The 13,322-nt window shown below is 47.9% G+C and overlaps 1 protein-coding gene across 1 annotated transcript; it reads right to left on the bottom strand.

Annotated features, from left to right (window-relative positions):
• Positions 1-776: 776 nt before the first annotated feature.
• Positions 777-13,315, bottom strand: LOC105457940. Its single transcript, XM_011702914.1, has 6 exons — positions 10,945-13,315; positions 10,297-10,839; positions 5,983-6,126; positions 5,698-5,820; positions 3,441-4,462; positions 777-3,311 (listed from the first exon to the last, which is right to left on the bottom strand). Exons 1-6 carry the CDS (start codon positions 11,222-11,224, stop codon positions 777-779), a joined length of 4,647 nt encoding a protein of 1,548 aa, XP_011701216.1. The 5' UTR covers positions 11,225-13,315.
• Positions 13,316-13,322: the final 7 nt, after the last annotated feature.

Below are 13,322 nucleotides of genomic sequence, written 5' to 3' on the forward strand. Positions count from 1 at the left end.
TTTCAACTAATGTTATCATATCGCAACAGAAACGTACGGACATCGCGTGAAGGATAGTCGCGTACGTTATCAAGTAACGAAAATAATATGTCGGAGAATATTTAAGTGTAATTTAGCACAACGTGTACACATATATATAAACGTATATATATATATATATATATATACGTTTTTACTCTATTCTTGATATATATATAATTAGTGAAAAGTTCGCAATGCGGGTGTCCCGTGTCTGAAGAACGTTTAAGATTTCGGTACCCACACAGAGACGTTTCTCGTCAGTCTCGCACCTCTTTTAAAATGCATTTCTCGTACGTCTATCAATCGAAGGAAACAACAGGCTCTTTGGATATGATTTTCTTGGCCAAAATCAGCCGTCGAAAAGTAGTGAATAGAAAGTGCAACATTGAAACTATGGAATAGACAGAAAGTAATATAAGACAGAAGAATGAAGAAGGCAAGAGCCGAATTGAGAAAGAAATCAGATATAGGACTTTAGCTACCATTTCTCAAGAAATGTCGCTGTCATTATAGATGACAACGAGTAATTTTTGTGTGTGCAATCAACAGGTGGAAAAGATGGTCTTTCTATCGCGCGCGCGCCTTTGTTACTCTATACGAATCGCATTAAAATCATCGACATAAAAAATGAAAGAGTTAATACTTCCTGGACGACGCAAACATCCGCATGACAGCGTAAAGACGTTCTACATCCATGCTAAAATTTTCAGGCGTTTTTCGGACGTTTTTCGCAATTATTGTGTCACTTGTGGCCTTCAGACGTTCATGGCGTAGTACACCGTGTTCGGCGTATTGGCCGGGGCGGACATGAGACTGGCGTTGGGATCGACGTAAGAGTTGGACATCAGCATGACGTGCGGCGGCGCCGAGTTGACCGGGCCGAGGGTCGACTGCGGGAAGTCTCGGGCGGGCATGCTGGCGGCGCCCTCGGGCACCCCGCGTTCCGTCACCGCGCACGTGTTGACGGCGCGCGGCAGTTGCATCACCGTCGCCGAGGACCCGGCGACGGCCGTCGGCGTCGCCGTCGACGACGACGATACCGGACACGCGAGCGGAGTGTTCGCTGATGCGGACTGCTGCGCGTTGCTGCCACCGTAGGACGGTTCGCAGCTCTTGTTGTTATTACTCATGACCCCGGTGCATTTTAGGGAAGCGGTGGCGGCGGATGACGAGGACGACAGCGCGGACGCCGATGCCGAGGACGACGACGAGGACGATGAGGAGGAGGACGACGAGGACGATGATGACGAGAACGACGAAGCGGCCGCGACGGAGATCGTTTGCGTTTGCATGTCCGCGGCGACGGCGACAGCGCCGGCGGTGGCAGCAGTGGCGGTACCGACGGCGACGGCGGCAGCGGCGCCGCGCGCCAGGTGCGCCGGGTACAACGGATAGCCGTCCTGGTTACTCGCCGGCATACATCTCGAGGGCGCGATCACCGTGTACGAGGGTGGCGATTGCTGCGTCGTCTGCATGGGCACGCGGTACGTCGCCATCTCGCCGTGATGGTGCTGATGCTGGTGCTGATGCTGATGCTGATGATGATGAAATTGCATGGGATGCACCGCCGAGTGCGGCACGGGGGAGAACGCCATGTTGGGCGACCGGAAGTCCTCGGTCTGATGAGGATGTATGTGCAGGTGTAAGGCCTGCTGGCCGCTCTGCAACGGCATGGAATTCGGGCTGGAGACGGACGCGAGCGGCGGCGGTGGCGGCGGCGGGGGCGGGATGGGTGGTGATGTATTTAAATTAGAATGCGACGTGGCGGAACGATTCGCGTTATAGTACAGCGCCTGTTGCTGATTGGTCTTGTTCAGACGAGGATACGGGTACCGCTCGATGTGGCTGGCGTAATTCGGGGAGGAATGCGGCGGCAGGATGCGCTGTATGTTCTGATACGTGGGATCCGACATGCCGTTGTACGGCACAAAGTACATGGTGCGGTAGCACTTGGTGTTGACGGCGGGCACGGCACCACCCGCGGGCAGGACGTTGCAGTGGTAGTTCGCGATCGTCACCGGCGGGTTGCGACGTTGCATCTTCGACAGGGTGTTGGTGTATATCGCACCCGCGATATCGTCGCCGCCGCCGCCGCCGCCGGTCCCGCCGCCAGCACCACCGCCACCGCCACCCGCGATACGCAGCATGCGCGTGCTCGACAGCTGCTGTTGCTCCTGGAAGTAGTGATGACCGTTTCTGTGCTCGGCGTACAGATGCGCGGCGCCGTCGGCGGACTGCGTTCTGACAAACTGCCGCGGTATCGCGTTCTCCAGATAGGTCGTGTGCTCGGAGATACCCTGGATATTCGCCGTTGCCGCCGTGCTCTCGGCGATAGTCTGATATATGTCGTCGATCTGCTTCTGCATCGAGTTTATGCGATTGATCGTGTTTGTGTCCCGCTCGAAGTTCCCCATCGTCGCGTACGCGTCCGCGGGTATGGGGATCGCCTCGTCCACTCCGTCGGCGGTCAACAGGGACTTCGCATCTATCTTGTCGCCATTCACGTCGCAGTACATCGGCCATATCGCGCCAGATCTAGCATCATTATTAGCCGCACCGGCGCAAGATCGCGCGCGATGAATGACCTCATTGGTAGCCTCGTACTGTTGCTTGATACCCGTCACCGACGGCCGTCGATTGAACCCGTAATCGTTGAGCTCATCGTCTTCATCTTCCTCCTCATTGTCCGCCTGCTGCGCGTCCCTGCCGTCGTGATTCTTGACGGCCTTGCCATCGTAATTCTCGGACGATGTATTCACGGCCTTGTCCTCGGAATGGTAGCCGTTAATGAACGTGTAACGGTCCTCCGGCTCGTTGTAGCGGCGTTTTATTCGTTCCATTCTCGACTTGTCCTGCTCGACAAACGCGAGCAATTCATCAGCGGTGTTGTCGCCGATGTCGGGTCTGCTGCCTATCGGTGTGCATCTCGTCACATCCGGCTGACCGGCATACTTTCCGTCGCCATTCAGAGCAGCCTCTATGTCCTCCAAGCTGTACGACGAGTCCGAGTTGTAGCTTATCGATTCACGATTCGTGGATGCCAACATCCTGGAGTCGTTTCGGTAATATTCATCCTGGTTGTCGGAATTGTTAACTGTCACGCAGGACAGCGGCGCCAGACTAGCTAGTAATTGCCTCCGCACGTCCGAGTTCATCTTCGTCAAGGAATTCTTGGACTGGCACTCCTTGACGAGGAGATTTCTCCCGCCCGGGCCTATCCCGAGATCGGGTAGATTCGGTTGGACGTTTTTCTTGTGCGCGAACAGGTCCGTGATCTTCCTGTAGGTGGACTGATTCGGCGGATTGTCCGTCACCAACATTGGCATCCCCATCGTGTTGTGTCCGTGCGTGTTCGTAGAACACGCCGTCGTTGCCATCGCCGCCGCCGCCGCTGCCGCCGCCGCCGCCGCCGCCGCTGCCGCTGTCGTCGTCGTCGACGCCGCCGCTGTTAAGGAGTTCGATCTCGACACCATCGTTATGGCAGTGGTTTCCGCCGAGGCCACGCTCGCCGGCAGCGACTCGCACATAGGCCGTTCCTCGCCCAGCGGCGACGTTCGTATCGAGAGATCGCCGCCGTACTTGGCGTCGCTCGCGGAATTCGTGTTGTCCGAGCTGTCGGTCGTGTCCAGATTCTCGTCGTCCTGATCGACGCACGTGAGCTGCCTGATCCGCTCCTCCAGCGACAGATTTTTCGGCCGCAGACTCTTCTTGCGCGTGTTCACCGTGTTGTACTTGCCGATCAGGCTCCGTCGCAGGGTGTTCCGCTCGATGGACCGCTTGATCGAGCTGGACTCGCACTCCGGCGACTCGTAGGAGCCACCGGGGACCGTCGACTTTTTAACCGCGTCGAACAGCCGCAGACTCTCGGCGGTAATCAGAAACTTCTGCGCTTCGTCTTGAGAGTGCTCCGGGCAGGTCACTTTGTTGGCCGGCACCGGCGGCGGCGAGATGAACTTCGGGTTGGGAAAGAGCTGTCTGACCGCGGAATTCGGCTTCAAGCTGTTGCTGGCGAGGGACACGTTGCCCAGCTTGAAAACGAGGGACAGGTCTTTCGCCTCCTGCTCGCGCGACTGCTCGCCCGGCGCCGTTTGATCGCTGATGCGTTCCGCCTCCGCCGCCGTAGCCGCTCTTTTGTCGTTGCCCGACGAATTTTTGGCGTTTGCATTACCGTCACGATCCTCTGTGACGTCGGTGTCGTTACACCGTGCGGCGAACTGCGCCGCGTTCTCGTGATGAGCGATCGACATCGGGCCGCCTGTCCCGGGACAAAGCGCCGGATTAAAACCGTTATCCTTTGGGGCGTCGCAAATGCTTTTATCTTTGTCCGCATCGGATCGCCCGAAGCAATCCTTCCGCTCCTCCTCGCTAATTTCTCGCACGATGCGCCGCTCCGTAACAGTCGTCATCGTTATTGTTTCCACGAGATAACGATGGTGCAGATCTATGGAACAAAGTTACCGTATATTTGAATCAAACGAGAAAAATAAATGCGCCGCCAACGCAATTAAACTTCGAACGCTTTTCGTTTAGCGCGCGAGATAACATTTCATCGTGTAAAATTTTTATCTCGGATATTGCATGCTGCATCGAGGGCACTGGGTGAGTACGTCGCAACTATAATTTACTCGAGAGCTTATCGCTTTCCGCATCTTTATTTACGGCCATTTCCGAGATTAATGGTCATCAATTATTACACAGTTATAAATTATGAATGTAAACAAATACTCGCGTTTCGTTTCGCGTAATGCCTCATAATATCTTTCAAAGATCGCTAAATGAATTAAACCAATATTATTATAATAATAACAACACGAATAATTTTATTAAAGCGCAAGAGATAAGAGAGGCTATGCACGGGTAAGGTATAATTAGAGAGCACCACCTCAAAATGTAAAGCATCAGCAATGATGTTATACTTACAAACCTAGACTCTTTGCATGCGATTAATATAAAATTAAAAATAATAATAAAATCAATAATAATAATGGTTGATAAAATATTTGTGCGGATTATACAAAAGCTATACAGAAAGATAAAAATAATATTTTAGTAAAAATATTGATACAATTAATATGAATGATAAATAATAATAAAAATGATATAATAAAAATAAATAAAAATGATAATGTGCATGATCAGATATAAAACTTAGCATAAAAAGAAAGAAGATTATAGAGAGAAACATTGACATACATATTATAATTACAGATGTAAGAGAGAGTAAATAATTATAGAGAGAGTAAATGATATATCTATACATAAACAGCAATTAAGGGAAATATTTATAAATATATCAGTGAGACTTAAAAAATAAATACATAAAATAGATACATTTAATTAGAAATAAGAACCGCTCGCGATAAAACGAGAAGCAGCTGATCTGAAAGTACAAAGAGAGAAAGAGAAACAGATATCAGTAGTAGTAATTAGTTAAACTATTTTACAGCAAAATATGAGAAGGCAGTTTGAAATTTAGTGCATTGAAGAGAGTAAGTGAGAGGATAGTAGGTAAGAATTGAAAGCGTGTGTAGCGTTTTCCTGATATAGACGGTATTTGGTGCAATCGAAGGCATAAATAAATGCTTGCCAGCAGGACAGTTTTGCACATTTCTAAAAATAAGTTTCAGAGCACACAATAAAAATACTCGAGCAAATTTGAAATGAAAAAAGATATACCGGGGTGAGACGCCCGAGGCTGTTTCTCTTGCAAATTCCTCTGATTACCGTCGTGATGCGCCGTGTCCTTGCTGCCCTGCGTATCCTGCTCATTCCCACGATCCTTCGCTTGCGATTCGCATTCTGGAACATAAGAGGCAAGATCGAACCCATACGTCTCTAGCTCCACGCCTTTACGCAATTTATGCGCATTATTATGAGACTCCATTAAGCGCGCGTGTTTATTACAGCCTTCATACAATAGAGCTGATATGTGAAACGTATATATGCTATATTATAACTCACTGACGATCTTCGGATAATACGAGATCCTCGCGGAATTCGTTATGCCGCCCGTTAAATCTGCCATATTAATGGAAAGCGCGGAAAGCGGCGTCGTGGCGTTTGATACAAATGCCATTTCTGTACTACAGTATCTCTCGTTAAGACCTCGGTAGAAACTTTATCTGTTATCAGGCATGTTGTATCACGACGTTCCGGCAGATACGCAGAAGAGATATATGCGGTGTGCCAGAAATCCGCGATACTTTCCCTTAATCAATGAGATCGCAACAACTTCCCAGGTGGAAAAACACGTGTCTCTCGTTTAACGGAAATTTCCTCGAACGCCGTTTCCTTCGAGTTTTCTTTTTTGATATAACGTGCATTCACGCTTAAATTACGAGTGAAATTTCTATCGCGAAGAAATATACGAATCTGGTTAATCTCAATGTATTTTCCGAAAATCGTTCACGTGGTCTATAAGTTAAAATAAATTCTGAGCTAAAATAAATTCAGTATAAATAATAAAGTCAAATATAAATTAAAAAAGACACGAATATAAACGCTGTATGTTCATCAGTTTGTAATTGCTCAGCTCTCGTTACGAAATTATGCGAAATCCTAGTGGCAGACTAATTGTCTTTACTTCCCATAATGGAATCTGGCTGTATTTAAATTTTTTTAATGGAATTTAAGTTGTCTTTAATTTTGATACATACTTTGACATACGTTATATTTGATACAAATACATATAATATATTTTGATATTTATTGAACAAATAAATCTAAACGAAAAGAAAAATTCTTTTTAAAATGATTTGATGATATGTGGAGTTTTTAAAGGAGAGAGAAGAACAGGGGAAAAGAGGGAGAGAGAGAGAGAGAGAAAAGGAGAGGACTTCTCACCTAAATGTTATCAAAATCAAAGGAGTTTCCTCGTTAGAATAGTTACTGTTCTAACCGAGCGATGGCCATCGATATTTAATGTACTTTCAAAGTCGCACCATGTGTATCGAGCGATTGACAGCTTGCATAACTTCTGCAGTTTCTAGTCTAGCATACATTAATAGTAACGCTGGCGTACATATTTCCTATTGTTCTAGTGCTTCACGGTATATCGCGTCACTTACCGTGTCGCAAGAAAACGAAGCTTGTCCCGGACTTGCCGAACGGTTTGCAGCGGAAGAATATCTTATGTCCCGGAGTGTCGCGATCTCGCGCAATTCGAAAATCACGAGAGCCAAAGAAGAATGATCTTTTGCTTCAGCATAAGTTCAAAAAAAAAAAAAATATATACATTTAATGGTTTAAGTTGTATATTTAATGGACATAAAAGCGCGTTTTAAACGTACAATTTGTTTAGTATAATCACACACTTAGACACATATTTGTGTCCAAGCTTGGATGTCACACGTGACTTATTAAAAAATGTCACATTAGGAGACTATGTATTTATTTTTTTTCTCATTCATATGTATCGCAACCTGTTGCAAATTTGAAGCACGCACGAACAATGAAAATTCTACATTATAAATTCTTACATGTCACGCACGTTTTAATAAATCTAATATTTATGTTGAAAGTTTGTTCAACCCATGTGCGGAATGCGTGTGTGGATTATGTAAAATACAATTCCTAAATATCTACTTTAAATGTCTTTTATCCTTCTTTGTAAACTTTGAGAAATTTTAAAGCCCCTCGGGCCTCGGTCGTTAATTTAACGCCTACGCGATGCCTGCTGGAAAATTTAGGTATTCTAGTTTCACGGCATAAAACGCAAACCGTTTGGTTAGAAATATAAGTGTTCTTACCGAGTATCTCCCGGGGAAGTACCGGAGTTACGCTAGGCCGCGCTTCCGGTGAGCGTTGATACGCGAATAAACCTATACTCCATATCTACATACATTGGCATTTTGTGTGACCGCGATTATAGATCTAAGTTTGATCAGAGTTTTTAATCGATTAACATATTAATATAAACGCTGCCGGCGTTTATAATAAAAATGTTATTTGAATGATTTTCCCTCAGAGAGAGGGGGGGGGGGCTATAAGTGCATCCTACGAGTTTTTTTAATGCTGATAAAGAGTCCGTTGTCGCTTAAAAAAAAAATATTACGGCACACTGCCTGCGCGTTAGCCGTCGTTTAAAAAAAGCGAATGTTATAAGAAACTATTATGTTAATAGTATCGAAATAGACCGATTCTGAATATTCATAGATATTTTTCCCTTTAAAAGACTCTCCCCTTGGTATTCTAAAGAATGCGCATAAAAATCCTGCTATGTTCTTAAACGGTTTACCAACCGTGGCTAGACTCATGAAAAACAATACCATTATTATATTCGCATCCTGTGTGAAGGGATATCGTGGGACTGTTCCTCCGGTTATGTGTGAGAAAAGAGCTGAGCAACGATGCAATTCTTCTAATTTGCACCTTTCCATTAAAGCTGATAGATTCAACTCCAGATACGGTAGCATCATTACTTTCATCATGCGTGCTAGTGTAGCATAAAGCATTATGAATTATTAGCATATTGTTTCCAATTATTGAACTCTATTACTGTACAGCAGTACACATAAGTGCGCGCTCGCGATACGTTATCGCATTTCGAAATTGTTCCCTTCGCGCAAAAATGATCTTTCACGCCTGCAGGCGATTTTGTTAAATGGTATACAAAAATTATTATTTTTTTTATGTAATTGATCTTTATAAAAAGAAAATTAATATCTCCGATTTATCAAACAATTTTTATTCGAATTCTACTATCAAATAACATACATTTATTTTTAATCCTGCGACACAGAGAAACATTTTCAGGAAAATAGCATGTCCTAAATAAAAAGCGAAAAAATATAATAGACTAATACGCATGCAACAATTACAAATTGATACGAGCATTTAAAACACGAATAGTTTTAGATTTGATTTGCAATTATATTAACAATGAACATAGAGAATGAAGAGCTTATTTAAAGCTTATTCAAATTCATGAAATTTCACTAATTTTGCAATAGAGATACTTTTTTACAACAATTGGATAAAAAAATTGGATTGATAACATTCTTTCCAAAAGAATTTTTCTATAAAGAATTCAAATACCGTCAACAGAAATCGAGGACTGTTGTTCAAATATTAAAAATTATAATAATAAATTTTCAGCGAAGAGCGAATAATTTCTAATTTCCGAAGGAATTATTTATAGCGATATAAGAATCGGGAAAAAGGGAGTAACAACGCATGCAGTCTTATATCCGTTATGATTTTGTACCGCAAAAGATTAATGTTGCGAGTGTGTTTTAAGTGAATATTTTACACGGTTGTTGATAATAACGGGCTCTAATATTAGACTTTCCTTCCTTCTCTAATCAGCGATGAGCGACGTATCAAAAGTTTCTGGATGTTGAAGTTTCAAGTGTGGGCTACGGTTTATAACGTTACGTTAAGCTTTTGTGTTACGCGACTGCTCGTTGCAGAATATTACAAAACTGTGTTCTCTTCTTCAGTAACAAGAAGAACATTTGTACGGCTCTTCGGCGTTACTTCAAATTTATATAATAAGCTTGCATTCCGCATTTTTAATACAATAGCAATTTAATTGATAATGTAATTTTTAATAAGAATAATAATTTTTAATTGTTATCTTTATTTTATTTTGTACATTTATGTTTATTACTAGTTTTAACGTTGTTACTCTTCGTATAATGAAAAAGATGAAAATAAAGTTTGCAAAACCTGTAAGAGACTTACCCAAGTAGCACGCGATATTTTTACTAAAATATATTCTTATTCAATTATAGAAGAGATTATACCTTAATCTTCAATTATCTAAATGAGATCTGGGGGCTGAAGGGATCCGCTGAGCAAAGTTAATTCCCTACTGGGGAAATATTTATAGATATAGATATATAATTCTTCGTCGGATTCAAAATCCCATATTGGCAAAATTGTAATATTCAGTAACTCCACCAATTTCCGCAATTACTCGCCTGTAATTGCTTCTAATAAAAAAAAAATTGGCTTTTCCTTCAATATTACTTGTCGTGTCTAAGGTAATTATAATCGACAGATGAATTAAAATTTAAAATCAATATAAGCGTACGCGCGTAATCGTCTACGTGGGGGGAAAAACGTCGTTCTAAAGAAGATATTTTAATTTCGTTACGTACACAAAGAGCCTATTCTCTTTCCTCCGCGTACATCGCGAGAGTCGAAGGAAAAGAGAGGACGGCGTTGGGGGGGACGTTGCGGAAGTTACGTCTTCCGTGTCGTCCGAGGTATTAATCGAGAAAATAACTAAATTAACGTTATGCAACAACGCTAGGCTATCAGTCGGCTTACCCGCTGCCTGTTGCTGGTAGTAATTGCACTCGGTGCACGATGCGGACGACGAGGCGGCGCGGCCACGCTGCTCCGTCTCGTTGGCGATCTCGTTGTCGGAGTACACGTCTTTGTAACCCTCCGGCGGGCTGAGCGTTTCCTGCTGCTGCTGATCGTGCCGCGGCGGCGGCGGCGGCGGCGGAACCACGGTTCCGCTCTCCCCCTGGGAATCCGCCGCCGCGGTCTCCTTCGGCCGACGTCCTTTCGCCGCGTCCTCCGCGTCCACGTTCCCCCGCGAGTCGCTCGCGTCCTTCCCTTCCACCGCCGATGCGGTAGCCGCCGTCGCCGACACTACCTTCTCCACCACCTTCCCGTCGACGTTCTCCTCCTCGTCCTCCTCCTCCTCATCCCGCTCCTCCTCCTCGTCCTCTTCCTCCTCGCCGTCGTCCGCCTCCTCCTCGTCCTCCTCCTCGTCCTCCTCCGCCTGCGTGTCCTCGCGACCCTGCTGACTCTTTCCGCGGGTCCCACCGCCGCCGCCGCCGCCGCCGCCTCCGCCACCGCGTTGATCCCGCGCGGCGTTCTCGCAAAGCGCCTGCTCTACACCCCTCGCCATCTCGCCGTATCCACCACGGCCGTTGCCGGTGCCGCCGGTGCCGCCGGTGCCGATGCCGAAGTGCAGGTTCAACTCCGCCCGGCACTCCTTGCAGTTACCCAGTCGCATGAACTCGTGCTCCTGGTAGCAGCAGTCGCAGTCCTCCTCGTAATCGGCGCAGCACTCCTCCTTGATCAGTATAATGTAGTCCGCCGCGAAGAACTCGTTCAGCTTCTCGTTGATCACCACGCGATGCTTCTGCGACTTCGCCTTGGTCTGGCCCGGCTTCTTCAGCAGCGACTTGAGCGTCTTCGCCGCCGGTTCCGCCGGATGTTGTTTGTTGCCGTGTTCCTTCATCGTCGGTGCTTCTTTCCGCTTTCTCTTTCCCTCTTTATCTCTTTCTCTCTCTCTCTCTCTCTCTCTCTCTCTCTCTTTTTGTCTCGCTCTCTCTCTCTCTCTTCCTCTCTCTCTGTCTTACGCTTCCCTCTATATTTTTCACTCTCTTCTTTTCAGTGTCATTCACTTATACTGACATGTTGTACATCCTTCCATTGTATACTTCTTCCACAGTTCTGACAGGTCTCGCCCCTCAGGACAATACACGCAGTGAGCGCTATACCTTTTTTTTTTCTCTTTAACTCCCCCACTCTTTTTCTTTTTCTCTCTCTTTCTCTCTCTCTCTTTCTGTCTTCCTGCTTCGTCCTTACCACCGCCACCTGTGCTGCGGCTATCCTATCCCTCGCGCTCGCGTTCCCACGGCGGCGACGCGCGTATATACACACTTTCTCGCGCGGTCAACGATACTCCACCTGTCTATACGCCGCCGTTATCGTTCATCGTCGCGTCCGACAATCCCCTCGTCGTCGTTCGCATCAGTCGCGCGGACATCGACGTTCGCCACCGTCGTGTCGGACACGCATGGGATCGGCCGACGTTAAGTAATCCTGCCGATGTGCGGCCGCAACATCCCTCCCACGCTGGCGCGGCGGCGTGATGATCGATGAACCCCGCGGAGATCACATGCTTCGACTCGGCTGCCACTCTTCTTCCCCGTCGGGGGTTGCCGCGCGACGACCGATCACCGAGCTATACCAATCCTGCGTCTCCGACCGTCTCGTCGTCGTCGTCGTCGCCGTATAGATGTGCACACGTGCTCCTTGGTGAACGCGCGCGACGCGCGTTCGCTCTCTCGCGTTGCGTGCGCGAGGAAGTCAGTCCGGCGAAGGCCGTGCGCCTATCGATCGAGGCATGCTGGAGCTTTTCTTCATCTCGCGGATAATCGCACCGCTCACGCGTCCTGCCGACGACGCGTCCTCCCGACCGACCGTACGTGCTCTCTCGCGAGTCGCGGCGCGAGGCCGAGGAGAACGTGCGACGGCCGCGCTCTCGGGCACGGGAGGATCCCGATTACCTTGACGGGATCTCAAGGTTACTATGATACGTCGTCGCCGCGCGATCGCGACGACGTTCCATTGAGATCGTATACAGGCGATCGTATATTAGGCGAGAGACGACGCGTGCCGAATCGAGGGCGAACGAAATGCGCGGCTGCGAAGCGTCGATTCCGATGATTTCCACCGAGGTACCGAGGAAGGACCCCTCGAATTCGCGCGTGCGGCGCGCGGCCGCCCGAAAAAAAAAACTCCCCGCGAAGAGATCGGATTCCGCGGCGAAGCGAAACGTCGCGAGGATCCCCGACTAGTCGAGTCCAACCGCGGTCGCCGTCACTCCTCGCGTTTCCTGCAATTATCCCCGAACGCCTCTATTTTCTCTCTCTCTTCTCGAGCGCGCTCTCTCTCTCTCTCTCTCTCTCTCTCTCGTCTCGCCCTCGAGTCCTGGTTTAGCACCTTTCACGACGCGAATTGTAACGTGCGCGCGTAAGCGACCGCCTCTCTCTCCCTTTCTCTCTCTCTCTCTCCTCTTTCTCCCTTTCGCGACGTCCCCGTTTATCGATTTCGCGTGACGAATGCCGAGAAGACCGCCGACGCACGCGACACGACTCCGCGATCGGTCCGTCGCTGCCCGCGACGACCGTTGTACTACTGCCACGAAGCCGATCACTCTCCGAGGGCTTCCCTCCACCGCTGAAGAAATCACGCACGAGAGTAACGTGAGTCCGTCGGTGGGACGACTGCACGCGACCGCGGTCGCGCTACTCTTGCCATCGTCGTCGTCGTCGTCGTCGTCGTCGTCGTCGTCGTCAGCGTCAGCGTCAGCGTCGTCGTCGTCGTCGTCGTCTTCGTCTTCGTCCTCGACGAGATTCCTCGAGAGTCGCTGTCGAGCAACGCGAGTAAAGTCGAAACGGTCCGCGGGACGAACACACAGGAGGATCAATGAAAGCGGAGTAGCCTCGCTTGCTCCGGTCGCACGACTAGTATTACTCCTCTACGAGCGACGTCGGTCAGCGAGCGTGTCGTTCGTGACGCGCCGACCGAGACTGCCACTGTCACTACTG

This window comes from Wasmannia auropunctata, unplaced genomic scaffold (genome assembly GCF_000956235.1).
Source record: "Wasmannia auropunctata unplaced genomic scaffold, wasmannia.A_1.0 LD334880.1, whole genome shotgun sequence".
NCBI lineage: Eukaryota > Metazoa > Arthropoda > Insecta > Hymenoptera > Formicidae > Wasmannia > Wasmannia auropunctata.